Raw genomic sequence first — 26078 nt, 5'->3', positions numbered from 1 at the left:
TATTTTTTCCTACAAAATTGGGAAAAAATTTGTATCGCAACTTGTGATATGTCATTTCAGACTCTCTTAAACGTGAATAATATGAGTAAGTAGTTGAAATGAATGAACTCATACCTTAATGAACAAATGCATGAACACGTTCATTTCCACTTGGCAGGTGAAGCCTTACAAGCCTTCTGAAAATTTTAAACTAGAGGAAATCTGAGAGATTTACACTAACTTCCTTATAATGAAACGATATTCCACTTCATCCTGACCCCATCCCCAACACACACACGCACACACATATCATTTAAATACCAGCTCTAGTTTATCTCACTGTGAACTTGTCTGGAATAGGAAGTCTGATTCTATAGATTCAACTCTCAAAAATACAAACTGAACATCTCTGTCTCTCCGTCTCTCTCTCTTATACTCAGTCTCTCTCTCTCTCTCTCACACGTACACACAGACACACACACACACCCCTGCACCACCATTCCCCAAGCATAAATAAATCCCACACATGGGGAGCCCTTGTGTAATTGCAGAGATTTCAACATCGCTTATGTTGGGCTGAATATTAGGTGTTATCTTTTTTTTTCTTTTTGGCATCATCATCTTTCTCTTCCGAGATAAACTATGATTTAACAAATAGAGCTTCAAATAAACCTGCCCAGTTCCTTTGAGGTTAACTGCCTCTGACTCAAGCGAATGGTAAATGGCTTTGGGGCTTCGGCTGGACTCCTTGGCCTTCCAAACCCTGCAGAAAGGTGAAAAATGGGGAAAGTGATGTAAGTCAAAAAAATGAGATAAGAGGAAATCAAATCTCCTTTCTCTCTCCTCCAATTTTGTTTAGAGGTTAAGAACAGGGCTCTGGTGTCAGAGAAGGCTGACTTGAATCTTGACCTTGACGCGCTTAGCTGTGTGACCTTCAATATTTATCTTCACTTCTTAAAATTCCAGTTTCCTCATTAATAAAATGGGGATAATAGTAGTCCTATTTTATAAGACCATTGTAAGGATTAAACAAGATAGTAGACATGCAATACTTGGAACGGGGACTTTTAAATTATGCCCTAAACATTAAGTAATTATCATCTTGTTATCATTATTAGTCTTTTCTTAATGTCAATATTGCTGGGCTAGCATTGACTTGAAACTAAAGAATTGCAGAGTGAGCCACAGAATTCACCAATAAATTTCCTCCTAAAATACTGATTTAATTATTTTTCTTAGATCTTTAAAATAAATACAAACATGGATAACATCTATGTGGGGCTGTTGGGAAGCATTTGGACAATTTTCTGCTTATAAAAGGAACCTAACATGGTAAAAACAAATGAGTTCCCAATCAGACCTTCCTAGGATTTCCAACTACAGTGTGCCATGATCCATAGCACTATTTTGTCTCTTGGTTTCAGCACAATATCCAGATTATAAAGTAATGGCCCTGATTGGCAAATCACACAGTGCAGTCAGTAGTGCATCATGAGAGTGGTTGTAAGAGAAACCTAATTCTCTTAAAGATTCAGTTACAAAGGAGAATGTCAAAGCCGATGAGGCATGATGCTGTCATGGGATTGGGGTTTAGCACCATGAAACCGATCATCCATGAGTCATTTTTTGGCTCAAACACAGGGAGCCTCCCGGGAGCACTAACAGGATTTGCAAGTGTTCTGGCGGCCATCTCGGTGCTGTGTGTTCTGCCCAAACTGCACAAACCGTGAGACGAGGGCAAGAGAATCCAAGAGGGATAGTATTTCATGGCTTAATTCCTTCTGGTATGTTCAGAGTATTGGAGCTTGGGAGAACATTGTGTTGATCAGCCCTTGGTGTTGAATGAGATGGGGCGAGAAGACAGGACGACACACAGTGGTTTCTCCCTTTCTGCGTCTACGAAGATGTCCGCCTGGGCCCAGAGAGCTTACCAGTGGTTCATGAGAGAGGCGCAGGAACCGGGCTGGGGAGAAAGAGGAATTCTCCAGGTCTCCCAAGAGTCTTCAGGGCATATGAAATAGACAAGACAGCCAAGGAGGAAAGAGACTGGGGCCAGACCCTGAAGTGTGTCCATCCCCCACACGCACTTCATGGCTTCTCCTGAAGGTCTGTGACATCCCTCTGAGCCATCTGCAGCAAAGGAAAGTGCAGAGTTTCCCAAAAGACAGAGCTGAAATTGAACCAAATGTGACAGCACTTTTTCTTCGCTCATTTTCCTCCTTTATAAATGTATCAGTTGTTCCCTGGCCATCTTGGTCTGCTCTCTCCAGCCAGCCAAAAATAGCATTCTTTATCACAGGGACTCTCAGTGTACCTTTGTCAGTGTGACTACTCCTATAATGGGCATGACAGAATCCCCTGGATCCTGTTCCTTTTATAACACGTTTGTGTTACCCCTGGATGGGAAGAGTTCATTGCTCTTGCAGCCACGTTCATTGTCAACCAGAAAATGTCAAACAGCTCATGCGCTGAAGAGGGATAACCAACCAGTTGGATAGATATCTCAAGAGTCTGGCACAAGAGCCACTGATTTCCACCATGGCTTTCCACCGTGCCTTCACAGGTAAGCCACTGAACTTCCCTGAATCTCAGTTTTGGAAGGGAGTTTAGCTTGAATAATTGTTTGATAGGATATGTATATATCACATATATCAAGAAATACATGTATGTTTATATATATGGCAACCAAGAAGTATGTATACTTCTTGACTGTCTTGAGGATTAAAGAATTCTGGATGTAAAGTCCTCCAAGCACAGGCCTGGTGCATAGGAGTCACTCAAATACGTGATGAGTGAGCTAATCTCTCACTCACAGAGGCTCACATATACTTAGGCCACCTCTGATGTATAAACCCTTGGTTGAGCTCAGTCTTTGTAGATGGACATAACTGGAAAGATCTAGCCCTTTCCTTTGACCATAATTTGACCTCACAGTGCTCCCATCTGGTTCCATGGAACTTCTGGAACCTTGGGATTGGAGATTGAAACAGTTCACCCCCATCTACTCAACAGAAGGGTGGGAGGCCCTCCTCCTGCTGGGGCAACGTTAGGAGAGAATAGTTTCCCGGCAATCTGACTTGCTCCTTGGAATGTGTTTTCCCATAAGATGATGCATCACATGCTACTTGGTTTTTGGAGCAGTCCGCAAAAGGATCTTATATGAGTCAGGGAGGAAACACATGGCACTCAAGTTGGGTAATTAAGGAGAGTTTAATGCGAGGATTGTTTACAAAGATGTGGGAATGCTATAGAGAAATCACAAAGCGTAGTGCAGGAACCTGGAGAATGACAGGGGGAAAGCTTAGGTGCCACCCCTCAGCCAGAAGAGGCAAAGGGAGTAGTTACCAAGACTTGGAGAGAGAATTCCTTGTGGGGAGAGCCACCAGCCAAGCCCCTTCTACAGAGAGACACCGCTAGCTTTTCTACTGGGACAGGGAGACAGGGGAATCAATGCATCCACCTCACTCTCTCCTTCCCCATTGGGTGAACCTACCCAGAAGCCAAAGGCCAAGGTGACAGTCAGTGCAGACCACTCAGATCTGCCTTTTTGGGTGGAGCAGGGTGGAAGAGAGAAGAGTGGGGATCCCCAGTCACAACATGGCTTTCTAAAAGGCCCCAAGAACTCAACAACTATTATTTCTTGGAAAATGCATTCCGAGCTCCAAACACATACTTGCTGAGCTTGAAGACCACTCATTTGTAAGGTGTAGAGTGTCTCTCTCTTGTACATATATGTCTTGTGTATACATATACACATATATCTAATAGTGCTGATACATGCATTAATATAGTTAAGATAATCATTTAATTTAATTTTTAGAGTGAAAGGAGGGGGTGGTGTTAATAATTATTAATAATTAATAATAATTGAATAGGTAAACTGTCACTATTCTGGGCAAACTGTGACATATGGCACCCTAACTAAAACGCAATGAGATGGATTCTGAAAGGCCCAAATGAATTTTAATCTCATTACTTCATAATCATTGTATATATTGCATATATAGTTGTCCTTGGATATCTGTGGGATTTTGGTTCCAGGACATCACATGCCATCCACCCCACATCTTTCCCCACAGATACCCAAATCCGCAGGTGCTCAAGTCCCTTACTCAACCCTCCATATCCACAGGTTCCACACAGTTGCTTGCATCAGTGGATGTGGAACCCGCGGATACAGAGAGCAGACTGCATGTTATACTTGCTTGGCAAGCATTCCTCTCAGATAGTGGGTGTACCTGTGAGGTACAATTTGAGAAGATGTCAGCTATGCCCCATGCTTAAATTTCCCCATTAACACGACTGTTCCTTCGCATTGAGGTATTTTTTCCCACGTAAGTGTAAATGTCCCTAAGAAAGATTTTACTTTAGGTTGCTTTGGCTGTTGATACCTTACTGGCAACAAGTTTTTCAAATTCTCACCATCCTGAAGATGGTTTCCTGTGCGAAGAAGATTCATAGCAAGATGAGGGCAGGTGGCTGAAAGGTCTTGAGTTGTTGTGCTGGCTAGGAAACTATCTTCTGGTCAGGGTGTCCCAACTCTACACTACGTCCTGACCCATCCAGCCCCTAGCGCGGCCTCAGCCCCACTTCTATTTCCATCTGATTTACGATCACAAATCCTCCTTCTTTTAGAGACAACCAAAGCTGTGTTTTATGGGTCATCTGCTAATTCCCCAAAGTGTGGGCTGCACCCCACTGTGATACTCAGGATGATTTCCGGGGCTGGCCCGTGACCGCGACGTTAAGTTGGCGTGCTCCACTTTGGTGCCTGGGGTTCGCCAGTTCAGATCCTGGGAGTGGAGCTACACACTGCTCATCAAGCCAAGCTGTGGTGGCATCCCATGTAGAAGAATTAGAAAGGCCTATAACTGGGATATATGACTAGGTACTGGGGCTTTGGGGAGAAAAAAACAAAGAGGAAGATTGGCAACAGATGCTAGCTGAGGGCCAATCTTCCTCACCAAAAAGCATACTTAAAAACAAAAAGAGATGATTTCAAGCAGAATTCAGATGTGTTATTAAATAACACTGAATCCCTCACTGAAAGAGTTATTTCCTGTAGCTGACACTGCTGCTTTCCTGGTGAACTCCAGCTTCTTCAGGTAAATGCCCATTAGAGGAGGTGACCCTATGTCCAGTTCAGGGGTAAATCCAGATTGCTCTGAGAAATCGTGATAATCCCAACACTTTTACAATGGCTCACAAGAGGGCTTGAGACCAGTTCTAGCCAACGAGATGTGAGAGGGAGTGCCCTGGGGCTTCTGAAAAGCATCTTAACTTCAAGAGCCTACTCCTTTTTTGGTCGAGTGGAGATAATTTTGCCCAAATTATCTACTGCTGCAGCCTCTGGGAAAACTTGCACACCGCCACTGTGTACTTCTACATCTAGCGATGGCGTGCTCTTCATACCTTCTTCCCGGACCTCACACTGTTCATTTTTCTTTCTCCTCTTCAGTCATTAATCTTTTCCTCATCATACGCTTCTCACACTTGTGCTAACACCAGCGAGCCTTCGCCATCCTAAGACAAGCCCCTGACCCTGCCTCCTCCTCAAGCCGCTCTGCTTTATCCTTCCCAGCGCCGCCCCTATTCTTGTTGGAGCTGGCTGTATTCTACGTGTTTTCTTGATTCCCATTTGCTCCTCAACTCTCTGTACGCCGACATCTACGTTCATGCCCCCCTGGAACTGCCCTCGTAAAATTTGGTGAAACTCTCCTAGTCAACAAAGTCAGTCGCTTTTATTCGGGCCTCCCATGATTATCCTCCAAATTACCGCACTATCCCCTACGCCTCGCCCAGGTCTTTGTAAGTACCGAATCGCTTGGTTAACCCTCCTAAATGACCCACTTTGCGTATGCCGTGTGTTTCCTCCCTGACTCAGATAATAGGCTTCCCTGGACTGTCCAGAAACTAACATGGTCCCATGGGAAAATTCGTTCTTTGTACACCTCCCTTTGGAAGCTCTTCTCCCATCCACTTCTGTGTCATCACGCTCATTTGGGTTTTCTCCTCTCACTCTTCCTTCTCGTCTCTCACTGGCCCGATTTCTTTCACGCACACCTCGACATTGATATCCCCCAGGTTTCTGCCCTCTGCCACTTCTCTACAGCTTGTCTCTGGGGCTCTCATCTACATGCATGGCTTAAAATGTGGATTCCAAGGCCTGATCTGTCAGCATTGTCTCTTCTCACTTCTGCCAGGGGGTCCAGGGAAATCTCAAACACAAAAGGTCCTCAATTAGACTCATTCTCTGTGCTCCTCCATATTCTCCATCCCAGGTAATGACCTTCCGTCCACCGCTTCCCAGGCTGCAGACATCAAAGCCATCCAGGACCCTTTCTGCAGCTCCCACTCGGGATCCTTCAGTTTCTGTCCCTTCCACTCTTGTATTCTGTTGTACTGTTTACCCTTCCACACCTCATGCCTTCAAGTGGAGCCCTCTTCCTCTTTCACATGAACTAGTTCCTCTATTACTTTCAACTTGGGTTAAAATTTTAAATGCCTGCCTTTTGCTGGTGGACAAGTCTCAACTCCCTAGCTTGGCCCTCAAGACTCTCCACAATTTGATTTGGGCTACTTTGCAAGGCTGGTTTTTTGCCATTCCTCTTTACTCATCAAAAGTGTTAACCATAAAGAAGTTCTAGCTACCCCCTGAACATAGGCGTTGTACTTTTTGATGTGGGCACCTTTGAACATGCTAATCCTTCTTTCAGGAGTGTCCTTGCCTGGCATCTCTTCATACTTAATTTTCAAGGTCAAACTTAAAGTGCTCTGGACTCCATAGGTCATGGGATAGAATGTAGATGTTAGAAGCTTGGGATCGTGAACTAGAATTCTGCTGAAGTGTAACCCCTATTTGAGCGATGGCTTTGCTGCCGTGTTCGCCACAGCTGCACAGTCCTGGCCCACAGCAAGGGCTCAGAACTCTCAGTTGAAGAAATAGCAATGTTTTCTTCCTAGAGGAATTGCTGATCTTCCATTGCCTCTGTGTCTGACCCTCCTGCTCCACAAACAGAAGTTGGCCCTACTCTGTGCTAAGTACTGTCCTAAGGGGTTGGGTTATAGCTAGGAACAAAACCAACCAAGGTCCCTGGCCTTGGAGATCCAGCATTTTTTCATGAGGAGACTCAAATTCAACAATATACATATCAAGTGAGTAAACTGCATAACAAGCAGAAGATGGCAAATGCTAGTAAAGATGATAAAGAAGAGCAGGAAGAAAATGAGGGTACGAAGGTTAGATGGGCAAGATACATTTCACGAAGATGACATTGAGCAAAATTTGAAGGAAATGGGGGTCAGTAATGAAAATTCTGCTGAAATATAATCTCATTTGGGTAGTGTCAAGGATTTGCCGGCAGCTGTCTGAAGGAAGAGTGTTCCACGTAGAGAGGACGGCTGGAGAAGCTCTGAAGGCAGAGTGCGCAGGGCCTGGTCTGAGAACATGGAGGAGCCTGTGGCTGGTGCGGAGTGAGGGCGTGAAGGGGCTGGAGCAGGGAGAGGAGTCAGAGGGGAGAGGGGCGTCATGCGGCCTTGTGAAGGGCCCATCTATAAAATGCAAGCAGCCTCAGGGACGTTGTTTGAAGACTAAATGACCCCCTTAAAGGTGAAAAGAAAAAAAGCAAAAACAGCAAATACTGTAGATGTGTGTTAAATATTAGTTCAGCTGCAGTAAGTCTGTACATGTTTCACACTAAGTGCTAAAGAGGAAAGATCGCCTCATCTGCTTTGTACTACACTGAATGTAGCAAGATAGATAGAGATAATTTACAAACTTCTGACTGTGTTGATGCCTTGAGAAAGGGAAAGAATGAAAACACCTTTAGCTCTGATATGAAAAAAAAGATTAAATGAGATGAGAATACAAAAAGTGCTCAGTACACAGTCCTGTCCAATGGAAATCTCATGCAGGCCACAGATGAAATTTTAAATTTTCTAGTAGCCACATTAAAAAATTCTAAAAAAAAATACATGCAATTAATTTTAATAATGTTTCATTTAACTTTGTATATCCAAAATATTGTCATTCTATCATACAATCAATATAAAAATTATTAATGAAGTATTTCACTTTTTTTTAAACAAAGTCCTCAGGATCTGGTGTGTGCTTTATACATAGAGCACATCTCAACTGAATAAGTCACAATGGACGTGCTGAATAGCCATGTGTGGCTGGTACCCACCATATTGGACAGTACGGGTCTGGTGTATTTGTAATGCCTAATAAACGTCAGATGGTACTGGTAAATCAATAGGAACTGGGAAATACTCTTGGCCTTGTTTTGAGAGAGGAGGCTTGCACCAGTCAAAGGCCTGACGCTCTCGTCTGCTGGGTCTCCTCCCTGCGCCTTGGCCCGCCTCAATGGCTGTCTCATCTAGGATCCCAGATTTTTCAGCTCAAAGTCACTGTAGAGGTGGGTCTGTACAGGAAAGATCTGGGGCCAGCCTGCGGAACTTGAGGGCACAGGAATTGGAGTTCCCCATCTCCCGGGGCGCATCTGTCACCATCGTCCCAGCTCCTACTGGACTCACGTCTCACCGCACCGTGCATCAGTGCATCCAGGTCTCTGCTTCGCCTTGTGTCACGCTCAGAATTTCTACCCGAGGGGTTTCTCCACCAAAGGTGTCTGGTTTCAAGATCTGGGCTGTGTTTTCAAATGACATTTCAGCACCTTTGGGAGTGCCGTCATGGCAAGAGTGACAGCATTAGCTCAAGCGTTGGTACTGGGATGCCAAGGGCTCAGACGCCCAGCAAATTGGTGACTCAGAGACGGGTGTCGGGGAAGGCCCCACCTCTTAACTATGTTTTTCCACTAAAGATTTAATAAAACCGCCACTGTGGCAATATTCTTCGTGTGCTGCCAGCCTCTTCCTTTGCATGGAAACATTCCCAGGTCTCCAAGCATGGATTCACACGGTGAGTGGAAGTCCAGGGAGGGAGAGCAGAACAGGAGGATGGCACAGGCTTGTTCCCTGGGGTGGGCCATGTGGCAAGGGCTCCTGGTTGCCTCGTGGTCTCTGACAGTGTGGGCAGGACAGGCTCTGGACACAGCTGCCCCTCAGCCCAGGAATAAGGGCCTCCAGCTCTGCCTCAAAGGCCTCCGTCAGAATGACTTCACTTCCTTCTCCTCCCTTCTTCCCCCAGCTTCTCTTCCACTCAGGAAAGAAGGTGCAGTGGGCCGGCTGCGGCCGCCAGCCTGGCTCCGTAGAACGCAGCGCTCAGCCCTTCTTCTGTTGGAGCAGCTCTTACAACAACTTGGTTTTACATCTGTCATTGCTCGTCCTTTGCAGGGCCACAGGAGAGGTGGTGGCATGGGCCTCAGTCTCAGATGGCTGAGCAAACAGAGGAATTGAGAGGTTGAGTAACTTGCTCAAGGTCACTAAGTCTGAGACTTGGGATTTGACTTGACTATGAAGATTTTCAAAGTAATAGTAATAACCATAAAAATAATAGTGGCAATATGTAGCAGGTACCCAATAAAAGGAAGCCATTATTATTACACAAATTAGATAAATGTCTAATTGGCATGTTGGCACCTCGTCTCCCTGTTACTGGGCCAGAAATGCTATCTTTATACAGACTTGCTTTGCATTTTAATGGGTAACAGCAGATTCCCAAGGAAGCAGCTCTCCTTCAGGCGTTGTTAGTTCTTGAGTGATGGAGAGCCAAGTCCTGGGAAAGGAGACAGAGTAGGAGCTTGAGTTAGCAGAGAAGGGGTGGAAGGGAAAGGGGCACGGGCTGCCAGGTAGGAAGGGTCCAAAGGAGGATTTCCTCTCTTAAATCCCGTATGTGGCCCGCTGTGGTGGAGGTGGTGACTGCTCACTGAGGAGTCCACAGGCTCCCCTGCATTCTCCAGCCTCCCTTGTGATTAGGTTGGGTCATGTGACTTGTTCTAGTCAATTGAATTGGGAATATTGTGTATCTCCCCCTGGCCAAAAGGTTATTTATTTCCTCCATCTCTTCCTTCCCCTACTTTGGCCATCTTGGAGACCCCGTGCTCCAGAGGGCTATAGGGTGGAGGATGGCCACCCAAATCCCCTCAGACTTCTTTGTGACCAAGAAATAAGACTATATTGTGTTATGCTACTGAGATTCCAGGGCCTGCCTGTTACTGCAGCGTAGCCTGGCCTCATCCTACGCTGCTAACATCGGCGCTGGTACACCTGATGGTCAGACCTCTCCACAGTCGGTGCATTTTCAGTGGCCTGTCTATGAGCCAGCCTCTGCTTTTCAGAAGCAGTAAAATGGTGCTTTGGCCCAGACCTGCTCTTCAAAACCCTGAAATGCCACCATCCCGAGGGGCTTTTCCCAGAGGCAATAAGGTACTGCCAACATTTCCTCCGCCTCTTTGGCGCAGAGCAGAGGAGATGCTTCATCTGCGGAGGACAGAGACACTTGCAGATGCAGACCTGGCTGTCTCAACGTTCTCTTGGCTTCCGTGTATTCCTACTCTCCTGGGTTTCTTTCTACCTCACTGGGGGATCCTCAGTTTCCTGCCATCTTCTCCTTCCCTTCTCCATGACTCAACTTTAGGGCGGCCCCAGGGTACATCCTGGGACCTCATCTCTCTGGGCACCTAGGTGATCCCCTTGGTCCCATGCTCCAAATGCCATCCATATGCTGATGATTCTCATGTTTCCATCTCCATTCCAGAGGACCATTTATCCACATGCTTCCCTGACATCTCTACTCTAAGAGACACTGAAAACTGAGCATGCCCATAAGAAGCCCTGGATTTGCCCACCCCTCTCACTTTGCCACATCTGTGTTCACGGCCCTAGCCTCTACCCAACCAGGCAAACACACTTCTGAGACTCATCTGTGAATTCTCTCTTTACCTTCCACATCCAATCTGTCACCAAGTCCTTTGAAGTCTAGCTCCAAATATATGTCCTGAATTTCTCCATGTCTCTCCACCTTCACAGCTTCTGACCTAGTCCCAGACACTGCCACCTCTCACCCAGACTGAGCCTCTCGTTTGGTGTGGTTGCTTCCAGCCACTATATCCCCTCTTCTTTCTTCACACAGCAGCACAGGATACTATTTAAAGACATAAATCAGGTCACATCTCATCCTGCCTAGGATACGCAGTGGCTTTTCACAGCACTTTGAACAATAATCTAAATACCATGAAATATAGGTACCTAAAGGACCCTCCTAGATCTGGTGTTGGCATCCTCCCTGTCCTCACCTCCTGCCCCTTTCGTTTTGCTTACTAGGCTCTAGCCCCCTGTTACTCTAATATCATAACCTTTCTCCTGCCTCAGGGCCTTTGCACTTGCTATCCCCTCTGCTTCCAGGGCTTTACATGGCTGGCTCCTTCTTGACGTCAACTCCTCAGAGAGGTCTTTCCCGAACACTCCACACAAATGAGCCTGCTGATCCTCCCTCTCTCACTCATTACCGTATTTTAATTGCTTATCATCTTCTGAAGTAGTGTTGTTATTTACCTGTCCAGTCACCACCATAAGTGCCGTGAAAGCAAGGACTTTGTCTTTTCACCCCTGTATCCCCATCACCTACAAGAATACTTGGCATGTAGTTGATGATCAAAAAATACTTGTTGAATAAATGAATGAATGAAAGTATCTACTTGAGTTCAAGCCCCGATAGTAGTCTACGAGTTTACCAGCTAGAAGAGAGGACTTCCTCTGGGGAATGCTGCCCTCAGTTAGACCTGGACGAAAGGGGCCTCTGTCCTGGGCCCCTTGCTTTATGGGGCCCTTCTCTGACCTTCTTCTAGCCTTGCTCCTCCTCGTAGGATGAGGATATCAAGGAGTTGATGTGATGGGCACTCCCAGAGTGCAGTCTAGAAGGGAATATTCTAGAACCCCTTCTAGAACGCACCTCTTCTAGACCCAGAATTCCCTGCCTGGTGACCTGCAGCTCCCCTCCAGGGCCCACAGAGGACTCCTCCCTGTGTCTGTCCTCTCAAGGCCGACTGCGGTGCACGGCCCTAGGCCTGGTGGAGGCAGAGGAGCAGCTGGCTGGGTTCAGGTGTGGACAGGTCTCAGGTGTGCAGGCGGGGATCCGCTCACTCCTCGTGCCGTGGGATGGCGCCTGGGGCGGCAAGAGAAGAGGGGCAGGTGAGAGATGAGGGCTGCTTTTCCCCTTTGCCAGTTTTGGCATGGAACGCCAAGGAATCTGAAAAATCTGCATTGAAACCTGGCCTTCTGGATGGGGATGAAGGGGGAAGATAGAAGATTATGCTCTGAGCAGTTTGTGGGCTTGGTTTAGAACTTCTAAGGGTTTATGTGTGGCCTCCATTTGGACTCTTCTGAGCCCGCAAATGCTCTGGGCAGGCCTGCTCAGGCGTGTGGAATGCCGACTGCCCTCGTAAACACAAGCATGAGACGGTGCAGGCCAGGGAGCATCCCCTCGGTCACTGAAGCAGAGGGACCTCCCTAGGAGAGAGACCGGGACTCATTAGGACACAGTAAGTCGTGTTCCTCTCCCACCTCGTATTTTTGACATCCTCTGCTTGCTTTCCCTATGGTCATGAATAGAATTAATGGTAAAGGATGTGTGAACAAGTTAAATGTTCCGTTACAGGGGATGAGATAAGTAAATTAAGTGAATATGTCCAATGCAATACTCTGTACCTATTGTAACATTTTAGAAAAAGAATTGACAGCACTAGAGTGATGATAATAATAAAGACAGCTCCCACTTCTTGGGCGCTGGCTTCCGTCAGACAGTGGCCGCAGTACCTCACTTCGCCTTATTTAGGCCTCACAACCGCACGGTGGTTTGTCAGCTCCAGGTGTCAATGAGGGGACTTGCTTGGGAGAACTGAATTATCCCGGAGTGTGTGGACTAGCGAGTTGTTCTCTGAGTCATTTGAACTAGCCCCCCTCCCTAGGAGAAGGGAAACTGCAATCCTTTTTAAAATTGAATATAATTGCCATGTAAGATCGTGTGAGGTTGAAGCACACCATGCGTTACTTTGATGCGTTTATGCTTCGCAGTAGGATTACCACCACAGCATTAGCTAGCCCTCCGCCCCGGCTCATCACTGCCATTTCTTCTTTGTGGTGCGAACAGTTAAGATGTAGTCTCTTAGCATCTCTGAAGTTGACAGTACAGTAGTGATGTCTTTAATCACCAGGCTGTGCCTTAGCTCTCCAGAAATTATTCATCTTCCAGCTGCAAGTCTGTCCCCTTAAACAACACCTCCCCGGTTCCCCCAGCCCTGGGAACCACCATTTGACTCTATTTCTACGCGTTCGACTCTTAGATCCACATATGACTGAGATAAAAAAGTATTTATCTTTCTCTGTCTGGCTTATCTCACTTGGCACAACTTGCTCAAGGTCCATCCACGCGGCCCCCGAGGGCGGCATTCCTTCGTTTCTCGTGGCTGAGGAGCATTCCATCGTGTGCGTGGATACATACACACATTAGGGTTAGTGATGCTTCAGCTCCCTGGAAGTTCCCATTTTTCTTCTCCTTTTCTCTGATGCTGGTCGTCAGCTATGGAGTTCCTCCTGGTGCAGGGACCAGGAGGTGAGGGAAGTGGTTTTCCCCAGGGTCCCATCCGGGGGAGCATTGTGGGGCAATCTGGAACTCCCCGCACACTCGCTGCCCTCCTGCTCGCGGCTCGCCAGCTCGGCATGCTCAGTGGTTTGGTTTCCTCTCCTGCCCGGAGTTGCCTCTGAAGCCCCCTCCCTATGACCAGGGCTCCGGCACAGGGTTAGCGAGAGAGAGGGGACCAGGAGGTGAAGAGAAGTGAAATAAAACATGTATAAATCAGTACGCATGGAGAAAGATCTGAAAGGATCTAGACCAAGGGGTTAACAGTAACCATCTTTGCGTGGTGGAACTACGGGTACTTCCATTTTTTTTCCTTTATACTTGTATGTATTTTCTACTTTATTCTAGAAAATACACATTTTTTGATAAAGAAGCTGTGTGCTTGTCATCAAGGGAATGAGAGAGGGTAGAGAGAGAGGGGTGGCTTCCTCTTAGGTAGATGGACTTGGGCACAAAGGTCCCCAAGGGGGAGAACAGCGGCAGGGCGGAAGAGGGAATCACGGAGGGGCGCTGGTTGAGAAGCGGAGAGAACGGGCGTTTGGTGAGTCCCTTTGGGCCAAGTGCCATGGGACTGTCACCAGCCAGGCCGGTGATGAGGCCCCAACACACACGAGTAAAACCCACAACAGAAAGTCAACTGAAGCACTACCTTCATTGAACGGACAGACGCAAACATGCTTTCTCCTTTAAAATAGTTTTGCCCCATGGAACATAAGCAAACCACCAGCAGACACAGCGTGGGATGCAGCTCGCACTCAGCAGGCCCGTTTTGTCACTTTGCAAACAGACATACCCATTTGCAAGCTCAGCGTTGACCCAAGGGGGACAGGACATCAGGCAAGTCTGGTGGCAAATTGATACTTCTCTACCCACAGGTCATGGCCTATTAGCCAATAGGACGGTTTGGTCACACAGGGTTTTTTGAATGGCCTGCTGCTTCTGCCTCATACTCTCCATGCCCTCAGCGGCTCACCCTTTGTACGGCAGGACATTCGTGCACACTCGTGGTACTTGCATTTCCTTTATTCTTTCCACGGCGCACATTGCAGAGTCTAGAATGTGGGATCTCTTCCCTTGTATCTGTTTCTCACAAATGTAAATAGAGAGCAAGAGGCAATTGCTCTCTCTTCGATGCATTTCAGCAGGCTCCCGCCACCGTGCCTCTGGGTTTGTTCCTAGGGCGGTGTCCCGTGGACCTAAGCGTCTTGTCAGCCGTGGACCTCTACACGGCTCTCCCCTTGTCCCCCTGCCCTTTTGTCATTGGCAACAAGAGAAGATGGTCATGGGCATCTGTGAGTTTTCTCATTGATTTTTTAGTTTTGCTTATTATCACCTGCAATGGGCAAAAGGCAAGATCAATAACTGACAGTAGATGAAGAAAGGAGACTAGAATGGTATGGCAGTTTGGATTCACTGAAGTGGAAGCTGAGAGGGAGTTTGGGGTGCAGGGTATTTATTGGGCATCAACACCTGTGGTGGAAGGGAACTGAACTGTGGTGCAGGCTGGACAAAGCCTTGGCCAACCCAATGGGGAGCTCTGGACGGTATGTGGCTCCAGCAGAACTGGGCTGCAGAAGGTTGGGCCACCCTTGGACGGCCGTGACCTTGAGAGGCTCTCTGTAGCTGCGGCAGACCCTCCAGGGGCCAAGGACTGTCTGCTCACCACACTCCCAGCCGCAAGGACAGCAGTTCTTTCCTTGAAGGCGAACCTGGGGGGCCCACTCCGTGTCCACCACAAACGGGCGATGCTGGGTTGCCCAACCAGCCGTTTGGACTAACAAGACAAGTCAATTAAGGCGAATCTCCTTCACACAAACACCTCACGTCAGTCCAACCTGGACGTGTTTGACAAACTTTCCCAGTTGCTCTGGTGTTGTGTAGAACGGCTTCAACCTGGACAGTGTGGCTACACTGTAACTAGTCTAGGCAAAGTCTTAATAGATGAATGAGTTAGACCTACATAAATCTATTCATTAATGCAAACACACTTTTAAAAACTTAATGCTTCCACTGTTCTACATGACAAATTACCTTTAAAGTTACCTATTATCAAGATCATATTGTCACCACTGTCACCATCATCTGTATCCCCAACAAAAATAACAGCAAAAGTAAAGAGTAAAACTCAACGTTTGTGCTAAGAAGAGCTCACCTCTAAATTCAAGAAAATCCATGAGTGCTACTCTCCCCACGCTCTTCTCCATCTGTGGCCCCTACAGTAGGAGCCTTGAGTGTATGACTCCCTCTCTCCTTTGGATAATGTTCCCCTAGATTAGCAGACTCGAATCTCTCCCCTTCTTGTTCATCATTTCTATTTGGGTTCTCTGGCTGCCTGTTCCCCTTCCCATGAATGTTCTCTGGCACATTCGAGGTGGAGTGATTGCAGGTCAACTTGGTTGTCTCCATTTCTAATACAGGAAACGTCTGTGCTGTGTGCTGTGTTCGACACTGTGCGGGAGCGAGACGTGCGGGTGGGAGCAAAGGGGTTGTCTGGCCCTCAGATTGCTCCTTGTATGGGCAAGCCTATTTGAAGATCTCTCTAATTAGATAACTAGCACATAAAAATTGTAAAACAAGCAAAAAAAGAAAAAAGAGGAAAATATAACAAAGAGAAACCAACTTTCAACTAGAGAGAGATACAGCTCCCATTAAATTTTCCAGTTACTGTTTTGAAAGGCACATATTGTAATGCTAAAGGTATAGACCCACATTTCCTAGGTTTGAATCCCAGTTCTACCACCTATCAGCCTGTGACCTTGGTCGAGGTCCTTGCCTCAGTGTTCTGGTCTGTACAATGGAAAGAATACGAGGCCCTCTCTCACAGGGCTATGAGCACGAGTAAAGGAGTTAGTATTGGTAGAGAACTTAAAAGAGTTGTTGGCTTAGAGTGAATGCTATATAAGTGTTTGTCAAGGAAGTGACAGATGAATTAATAACCATATCCAGAAACATGTCTCTGTGCACACAGAGACGCTCCCCCCAGTCCGCAGGTTCTGCGCTCTGCTTGCCAGTGTGTGCCAATCATCTTCAGATCTCCTGCCAGATGAAACAGTGCCAATTTGCATTCGTTTTTTAGTGACAGTGTATTATTCCATTTTGTGTATGTACCATGACTTCAGTTTTTCATTTTTTGTGCCATGATGTACATTGGTGCCATGGTCCTCCAGATACATATATGCTTTCACATAATTTTCTGATTATGCCCTCAGGTGAGAGTCCAAGAAATGGAATTGTTGAACATGAAATTTTGTATTTTGATACACAACGTTAAATTGACTTCTGCAAAATTGATGCAGCATGAACTCCAAGAAACAGCGCTGGAAAGTGCCTGCTTTCCGCCTCCTCCCCACCGTGAGGATTGCTCATCGTTTTTCATTTCCGTCCTATCGCATAGGAACATCATCAGCATCATGTTCACACGCAGATCTCCGACTACAACACAGTTGGCAGCCTTCTCATTGCTTTATCATATTTTGCCTTCTATGACTTGTCTGTTTGTATTCTTTGCCCATTTTTCTATTAGGGTATCAGTTAAAGTTCTGAGTTGCAAACAATAGAAACCAATTTAATCAAATTGAGAATTGATTCTTTTAGGGTACAAAGTGGCTCACGGAATCGACAGATAGGCTGAAAAATGAGTCTTAGAAAATGGGCAAGAACAAAAGGAAGGAAAAGAGACAGAAACCACAGCCAAGGCCACAGGGGAGGCTGGGGGTGAATTAAGCTGCCACCAAGGGACACACTCCTCCCTCACTGCTCCCAAGGGTCACTGGGCTCTCAAACTGCCCAGTCAAGGAAAAGGCGAATGCCACTATGGGGTATCTGTCTCCTCCTGAGTGTTTGGTACCAGTTCTTTATACATTTGGGGTACTGGTCCTTTGTACGTCTTCTGTGTTAGAAAAATTTTTTATTCCATTTGTATTTGACTTTTAACTTTGTCCAGAGTGTTTTCTGCCATATCGAAATTTAAAATTTTCTTTAGACAATTATAAAATATTTTCAGGTGCTCATGTTCTTGTGGTAGGCCCCTAAATTCTTTCTTTTTAACTCTGGATTCTTCCAGAGCATCACATAGTTCCTATCTGTGGTGGATTGTTGCAGTAGTGGCCTTCAATTTCTTCCTGTCTCATTATATCCATACCCTTGGCTAGTCCCCTCCCAGATTAATCAGGACTTGCACGTAATACTTGCATTGGCCAACAGGACAATAGCAAACGTGATGCAAGCAGAGGCTTGAAAAGTGCTCACACAAGAAAGTTTGCTCTCCTGGAGCCCTGCAGCCCGTACCACAGGAAGGAACCTGGGCTCACCTGCTGGGTGATGGCAACTTGTTGATCTGATGGATCCAAGCCAGCCCAAACCAGAACTGCCCGGCTGAGCCATGGAATTGTGAGAAATTATAAATGTTTAATATTTTAAGCCCCTAAATTTTGAGGTGGCTTGTTACACAGCAAATGCAAACTGATACACTAACTATGAATATAACTCCTTCAAGAATTCTGTTAAAGATAATAACCCCCAATTTTTCCCTGGCTATAGTTTCCCAAACTACACAGACTGCAGGAGAGAGTAATTCCGGACCTAGAAGAACCCACCCATAATTCAATGCACTCTGCAACAGACAATCTACAACATTCATTTCCTCAAAGCTTTTCTGAAAAAGAATGACACTGAGATTGGTTCTCCCAATGACTTGAGAAGCATTTGCTTTAGGTGATCCAAAGGATCAGCTATTCCATCCTGCTTCCATTTTTGCAAAAGGCAGAATAAAAATATTCATTTTCGTTTGTCAAAAAGCCAATGGTGTGCTCAGGTCTCGCGAGTGGGTGGGGAATTCCCCTGGCGCTCTTAATCTTTTCCCAGTTATTTCCTCACCCAAAAGGCACTCCCAAACTTCACCTCTAGGCTGACAAATATCCATCATTTATCCTTCTTATCACTTAAAGTTTTCTTTGCTATGGTCTGAGGGTTCTATCCACAGGAATATCAGGCCCATCATTTACTTAGCCCAGCTTTTTATCTGCAAAAACACCGGGAGGATAATGTGGGTGTCATTCTAGCTGACCTCTTTAATGTCAGTCCTGAATTCCCGCAACATTCCTCAGATTGCAGGGCTGGAAAATGCCTTTTGGTAAAATCACAGAGTGGTAAATGTTAGGGACCTTTGGGTCCACATAATGTAGTCTCTGTGCTCAGTGACACAGACTTGTTAGTGACAGAGCTAGGGCTGAATTACCTGAAGCTGTTCTCTCCACTGGCCAGCTACTTAAGTGGACTTGTTGGCTGCTCCCGGGGCTCAGTCCTGGCCCCTCTTCTCACTCTGTGCTCGCACACCAGGGGAACTCACTCATTCTTGGATGTGTAAATACCGCTTTATGTCTCTGACTTCCAAATTTATATTTGTAAACGCCAGACTCATGCACCTAACTGCCTACTCACTCTCTCTCCTTTGAGATCTTGAAGGTACACCTGAATTTTGTCCAAAAAAACACTTTTTACTTGTCATCAGGTCTATCTTCTCCATCCTCATGTCACTGCCGTTACCCAGACCACTCTTACCACTTACGTGGCCTATTCCAACAGTGCCCGTGGACTATTCTAACAGCCCCTCAATTGTTTTCTTTCTTCTTCTTTAGCTCCCCTCCCACTCATTCTCCACACACCATCCAGAATAATCTTCTAATTATGTAAACCAGATCATATCATGGTTCCCAGTTATGATCCCTTCCAACTGCACGTGGAGTAAAGTCCGAAGTCCTCACAGTGGCCAGAGGCCCTCAGGCCCCAGCCCCGCTTTCTCTAAGGGCACTGCTCTCGTTCTCTCCCTCGGTCTCTTGGTCCCCCGTCCCTGCCCTGCTGTCCAGCACTGCTGTTCTGCTTGGAAGCTTGCTTCCCTCCCTTCCTCATACTTTTGGCCTCAGCCTGGATACAGCAGCCTCCACTGGGTCTTTTCTGATAACTTGCTCTTCTCCGAGTCAGCCCTTTACTTGATCTTTCCATGGCACTTATTGCAATTTGTAATCCTTTTATCAGTATGTCCTTTGGCTCAAACTCATTTACTGTCACTACTCTGTGAGTGCCCTGAGAGCAGAGCCAAATCAGCCTACCTACTGCAGGACACTTGTTACATGAACGTCGGAAATCATCTGCGTCCCCACATCAGCTTCTCATTGTAAAGCGGATTCTCAGACCTTCTCAGTGCAGGGCTTTCTTCTCTGAGTAGATCTTTAGAGACAAAATATTCTTTTTCTCTTGGCTTAGAGTTGTGCTTCCTTTTCATATAAATACAGGAATTGGAGGCTGGTTTGGCAGAGCTATGCTGTTGGCTTATTTACTTTACTTTGGAAAGAATGCAGATGCTTAGAACCTGCAAACTCCCGTAGACTTATATCCACGTGTGTTTTGCAAATGGCCATCCATCCTTGCTGACCTTCTTGCACGTTCATTGCTTTGGAGAGCCCCAATTCAAGCAGATAAGTTAGAATGATTGTTTCCAACACTCCCAGCCTCGTGGTCTTTAATGGATGACGCTGACCCTTTACTTTCATAGTGATCCATATAAATAAGCCAGAATGGAACAATGCTGCAAGAGAAAGAAGGGTTTGAAGAATCCACAGGGAAGGGTCCATTTGCTGCTCCGCCGTGAGTAACTTAGGTCACACGGCTTGTCCCTTCCCCGGAGGGTGATACCATGGACGCAGGGGGATTTGCAGAAAAGTCTGACTGTACTGACCTGGTCATCTGCCTGGATGAAGGCTAACCTGGCAGTGCTCCCTTTATTATACACATTTCAGATTAGTCCTTCTAAAGGGGATGGGAGCCAGAGAGGTGCAAATGCATGAGTTTTTCAAATGGACTTCATTTTCAAAAAACACAGAAATCCCTGAGTTTCTAAAAGCAGGGTTCTCCTGTGCGCTCCTGAATATGAGAGCCCAGCCTGAACACTCCTCGAAGCATTTCCTAGGCGTGCGGTTATTGGTGAGGCTGAAGCGGGAAAGAATTGGAGAGCACAGTGTCTCTCAAGGAGATGGCTGGGTGTCACACTGTGAAGGAGCTCTTCCAGGGCGAGAGGGTCACCCGTCCCAAATTCACCTTCGAAGACTTTCTTGAACTTCTCAAATTTGCAAGATACATAACACGTCGGTGTTCTCTGTGCCAGATGAGAAAGTCCCGGAGCCCGCGTCTGCGCAGCCGCTCTGCCGCGGAGTGCGCTCCCGCGGCCGTGCACCGTCCTGTAAGTACTTTTCGTAGGCACGCCTTAAAAGTTGGAGAAAACTTTTTGAAAGGCCAAGTAAGTGTTCTTTTAGCTCAGAAAATAGACAACCTAAATCTGGCCCGGTCTGCTTTCTTGTGCAACAAACTCAACCCCATTTTCCACGTTTTAATGCGAAGTGCAGTTTCAAACATAAGTTGCCACTGGAAGAAAGCGGCTAGGCAATTGCCCACAGAACCCACTTTCACCTTCGCCGTTGCTGAAGCTGGCCCAGGTTCAGCGTCTACACGGCTGCCTGCCGCACACCTGCGGCCTGGGCTCCGGCTCCTCCCTGAGTTCCCAGGCAGCCCTCACAGAGGCACCGGAACAAACCCTCTTTCCCAGGAACCCTCCCCACCCCGCCCCGGGGCCAGGCCGTGCTCTCCCTCTCCTTGTCACCCTGCTGCCAGCCTTTGGAGGACGGCCATCCTGGCATCTTCCCACCACAGGGAGCCGTGGTTTTGGGCCCCGGTTTGCGTCTGTCTCCCAGAGGAGGAGGATTCACAGAGCCTGGCTTTGAGGTTGTGTGGAGCTGGGGATCAGGGAGGCTCTCTAAGGTGGGGGAGCCAGTTGTGCCCACCTCGTCACCTGGCCTGGAGAAATGCCATCCTGGGTTCCTTTTGTTCACGTAAGGAAAAGAATGTCAGCGTGCAGACTGGGCCCCCAGCAGGAGAGCGGGCACCGCGGATGCCCTGCTGAACCTCAGCTGTTCTCGCCAGTGACATCGGTGTGACAGGGAGATATTTGTTCAGGTGATGGGGCTGAGTGGGCCTTGGGCCAGACCCCCCCATCCCCAGGGGCCACCCTTCCAGCGCTGAGAGGCAATTGAGTCCGCACACTGGCTTAATCCTGTATCCCCTCAACCTGAAAAATCCAACCAGCTTCTCTCACTAACACTTTGAGGTTTTGGCAGCTAGAGGGACCTCCCTCAGAGACACTGGAGGCCTGGCGTGGGCCACACCAGCTGGGCTGCAAACCTGGTCTGAAGGCCCGCCCACTGGTGCATGTTCTTGCCTTTCTCTGAGTGGGCGGTCACCCTGCTGGGATGGCGTTGGCTCATGACTGGTGGTGGTCTCGTGTGAAAGCCGCCAGTCTCCAGAGGGCTGACACCCACGTGCATTTGCAGCTGATTTTGTCTGACTCACTCACTGAATTATCTGTCCCTGGTCAGGCCTCTCAGAGCTTCAGGGATTCTTGGGGTTCTGAATTCCCAATTTTTGAAGGTCCTAGTATTTAGAAAAAGGAAGAAACACCAAATAAGTCTTAAAAGACTTAAAAGAAACTTATGAGATCCAGCGCTGATGGCCTAGTGGTTAAAGTTTGGCGCGCTCCATCTCACCGACCCGGGTTTGATTTCCCAGGCGCAGAAGCACTACTCGTCTGTCAGCAGCCGTGCTGGAGCAGCTCGCACAGAAGAACCAGAAGGCTTTACAGCTATACACAGCTATGTACTTGGGCTTTGGGGGTAAAAAGGAAAAAAAAAAAGGAAGAAGATAGGCAACAGATGTTAGCTTAGGGTGAATCTTCCCCTGCAAAAAACAAACAAAAAACAACTTATGATATGTTTTAAATGTTCAATTTTAAATGTTCAATATACTAAGTATATTTCCAGAATTGTATGATATCCCTAGTTAGAAATGACAACAACAAAGACAAAATTGGAGACCTCGTGAATGTGAAGATTGGGCCGAACAGTTCCCCTGCTCTCAGCATCTCCCCGTCAGACTTCGTCTGCCCTGCCCCTGTCGGCTGTGGTTCCTGCTCTAGATTCTTGACAGGCACTTTGGTATCACCCAACTGCGAGGTACCCTGGGGGCCGAGAAGATCTTAGCCAGTAGCTTGGGCTTTACCGTGAGAGGTTGGTGACTTCCCTGGTAAGTTTTTAGCCAGTGGTGGCTGCCGTTTCCTCTTTATTTTTTATTTATTTAAAATTTTTTTTTTAACAATTGGCACCTGAGCTAACAACTGTTGCCAATCTTTTTTTTTTTTTCTGCTTTATCTCCCCAAATCCCCCTGGTACGTAATTTTATATTTTAGTTGTGGGTCCTTCTAGTTGTGGCATGTGGGACACCGCCTCAGTGTGGCCTCACAAGCGGTGCCATGTCTGCACCTAGGATCCCAACTGGTGAAACCCTGGGCCGCCACAGTGGAGCACGCGGACTTAACCACTCAGCCATGGGGCTGGCCCCTTTATTTTGTTTGGGAAATGCACATTTGCTAGAGGAGCAGGGAGCCAGGGGCCGCCCCATCTCAGGTGCCCTGCTACCCGCATCCTGCTACCCGCCACTCCAGGTTCTCTTGAGACTGCGGGGGAAGAAAAGCCGGCCTCTCTCCAGGGACTACCCTCATAAGAGCAGTGAGTGCACCACTGTGGCGGTCCTGGAACTTCCTCACAGAGAGTGATTCCAGAAAGGATGGTGGCACACACAGCTTCCATCTGCCCTCCCGCACGTTGCCTTGTGGTTAGGCAGGTCACGTGACTAGTTCTGATTAACAGGCTGTAGTCGAAAGGGGTTTGTGTCATTTCTGGGCTAAAGTGTAGAAGAGTTGGAGCGTGACCCTTCTCAGCTGTGTCTTCCCTGGATCTGGAGATGTTTTCAGCAGTAGAGCCTGCTTCCTGCAGAGTGACCCCCTCCCTGCCATGCACCTGAACATGCAGCAGGGTGAGGAGTAAACTTGTAGCGTGCAAAGCCTTTGGGATTTCAGAGCTCACTTGTTACTACTGCATAGCTTAACCTATCCTGACTGATACAACATGTATTCTAAGTAAATTTTATTTAAACAATTGAATCTTAAAATATTTAAAATACTCTTATGTATGCATATTACCATGTATGTGAAAATATATGATTAAAAAGTTTGGGCTCATAAAATTCTTTTGTGCAGGAAATAAAATAAAGCACAAATTAGCAACTCTTTCTGTTTTTTCATGTATTAAGCACATGGTAAGATTTTTACCCAATGTGGACAGTGGGATTAGGAGTCTATAAATCAAATTTTTTCTGCAGTGAATGAAGCTTGAAACAGTCTGTGGCCCAAGGAAGCTCAGAAAAGCAGGAAAAGGCCTAGAATGAGAATCTGGAGCTCCAGAGGCCACAGGATATTCAGAATTGCTGTTGGAATCGAGGCTTAATTCAGCTTCCAGGAGCTTCCCTCGCCTCTTCAGTCCCACGCTGGCCTGTCCCCTTCCGAACCGCTATGGCGGTGGTTATCTGTGCTTCACCTTAGTTATGTTCTGTCTCATATTGTTCATCCATTCTTCCCACAAACATTTGCTGAGCCTAGATGGGAACTCCGAGACCTAAGCTAGCCCTTAAAGACCTCACAGTCTGGTGAGAAGTTCCCTTACGGTCTACTCAGAGTTTCAGAGTTGTCCACTTTGCTCCCTCCTTCTGGGGAAGAATTATGCCTTTCATTTCCCATTTATCTGCCACACGCCCTGGCATAATGCTGGCAGCGTGGAGGCTGTTTCATAGATAGTTGATGCCCCTCTGCACTGGGCACATTCATCAGCCCGTGCATCCCTCTTGATTTTTATTAAAATCCATTCCCAAAGCAAAATGGTTCTCCTGCTTTTAGTTCAGATCCATTCACCCGTCCTGGATTACTATGGTCTGCTTTGGGTTGCTTCATGCTATGTAATTCTGGCAAAGTCATCTTCATTTTCCATTCCTAAAACTTGCTCAAGGACAGCCAGGGTTTGCATTTGATAGCAAGCAACTGTGTAAACTTGTACATTTGGCGGGAGGCTGTGAGGTGGAAAAACACCCGGCAGAAATCTGACCTGCTCATGAATATGCTGTCTGAAAGTGTCGTTAGCGTGAAACGCAGCATGTTGTGGGAAGACCATCTCAAGCATCCTCCTTTTCTCCATCACTGACATTCAACTTGAAATATACTCCTTCCATACACAAGTCAAAGCAAGACTTTTCCAAGTGTCAGAATCACAAGCTCAAGCTAGTTGTTGGCAGTGAACTTGGTTTCTTTTGCCCCTGGCAGAGTATTAGTAACCAAAGCACAGCTCGCTGAACAGAGCCGCACCAATGGACTGGAGCCCCCCGGGGGCGAAAGAGCATCTTGGTCCCAGCCTGCCCAGCCCTCTAAAGACATGTGCCCCTGGTCCTGAGGGGTTCAGAGTATGCAGTCAAGGATGACATAGCTATATCCCTTTTTTTTTTTTCTTTTGTAGGGCAAAGAGGCAGCTTGTTCTCTCTGCAGCAGAAAACAGCAGCAGGCAAACAAGCAGGGTTTCTCAGCAAGCTGTACCAACAAGATGCAAAAGAGAGAGCCCAAGCAGGGGAAGGCAGCTCTGGAGCTGATGGTGCCAAGCCCCGTCAAGTCATCTTTTGCAAACTCGATGGTAATCAATGCCACCCAAGGGCACCAGATGTGCCAATAAAAACCTCTTGCACCTTTGGCTGAATGTGGCTTGAGACTAGCATTTGGTGAGAATATCTGTTGTTTCCAGGCACTCCAGACTGCCGAATACAAAAGTGACTCTTTTGATATTGATAAATAATGTGACACATGATTCCCCCCATAGAAATTGTGCAAATCCTTAATTATGAGGGCACTTTCTCAGGGGCACATTAGAATATTATGCTAAATGAAGTTATCTTCACCTTTGCCAAGGCTTTTGTAAAACTGCACAGTAAGCTGCCCTTAGAAGTCTCTGCTTTTGTTTGTAAATCATCAGTTCAACTTGCACTAAGGTTTCCAGGAATTAAAAAGAAAAAAAAGTCCAGAAAAAATTACATAGAGTGAGACTCCTAAAGTAGGGTTTTTTTTTCCCCCTTTTGGTGAACGGGTCACAAGATTGCAATTCTAAACAATCTCACAATTAATTCTTGAGCTATGCAGTCCAATTAGAACAAATGCTTCCTTTCTGCTTTAATTAGAGATGAGTACACGCCTGTGAGCTTATTTGTATAAAATAAGTGCTCATTAAACAGGGTTTGGACCAGGTTCAGCTTGTTAGAAAGGCCATGAAAAGGGAGCTTTCTCCCACTGTCTCTGGCCCCTTTAACCCCTTAAACGCCCAGAACGGATTTCTTAGATGCAGAGACTATAAAGAGTATCTTTGCAGACATGCAGTGAACTTGAAAGAGGTGATGTGCTTATTGGAACTGTGGGTAAACAAGCCCATCCTCTTTGTGCACACGTAGCATCTTCCTATCCTTTCCCCAGACACTGTAGAGGCCAGAAACCAAGTTGCGCATCTGACGAAGCCCGCTCTATTCTACAGAGAACAGGCTTCTGTGCGATGTGTGCTCCTGGAAGTCTTACTTCTCAGAGTGTGAGCCCCGGGCC

At 46.8% G+C, this 26078-nt stretch overlaps 1 protein-coding gene across 2 annotated transcripts; it reads left to right on the top strand.

Annotated features, from left to right (window-relative positions):
- Positions 1–1512: 1512 nt before the first annotated feature.
- On the top strand, positions 1513–22253 carry LOC139078417 (uncharacterized). 2 transcript variants are annotated; one of them, XR_011531349.1, is made up of 2 exons: positions 1513–2542; positions 16726–17090. XR_011531349.1 is itself a non-coding variant. In XM_070589793.1 (2 exons), exon 2 carries the CDS (start codon positions 20544–20546, stop codon positions 21465–21467), a length of 924 nt encoding a protein of 307 aa, XP_070445894.1. In that variant the 5' UTR covers positions 8809–8899; positions 16726–20543; the 3' UTR covers positions 21468–22253. The 2 variants fall into 2 exon arrangements, 1 of the variants encoding a protein (XP_070445894.1); XM_070589793.1 differs by lacking the exon at positions 1513–2542 and adding an exon at positions 8809–8899 and having other exon boundaries at positions 16726–22253.
- Positions 22254–26078: the final 3825 nt, after the last annotated feature.

Source organism: Equus przewalskii, chromosome 22, assembly GCF_037783145.1.
Source record: "Equus przewalskii isolate Varuska chromosome 22, EquPr2, whole genome shotgun sequence".
Lineage (NCBI taxonomy): Eukaryota > Metazoa > Chordata > Mammalia > Perissodactyla > Equidae > Equus > Equus przewalskii.
The sequence above is the reverse complement of the archived record's forward strand: the minus strand, read 5'-3'. Positions and strand labels throughout refer to the sequence as shown.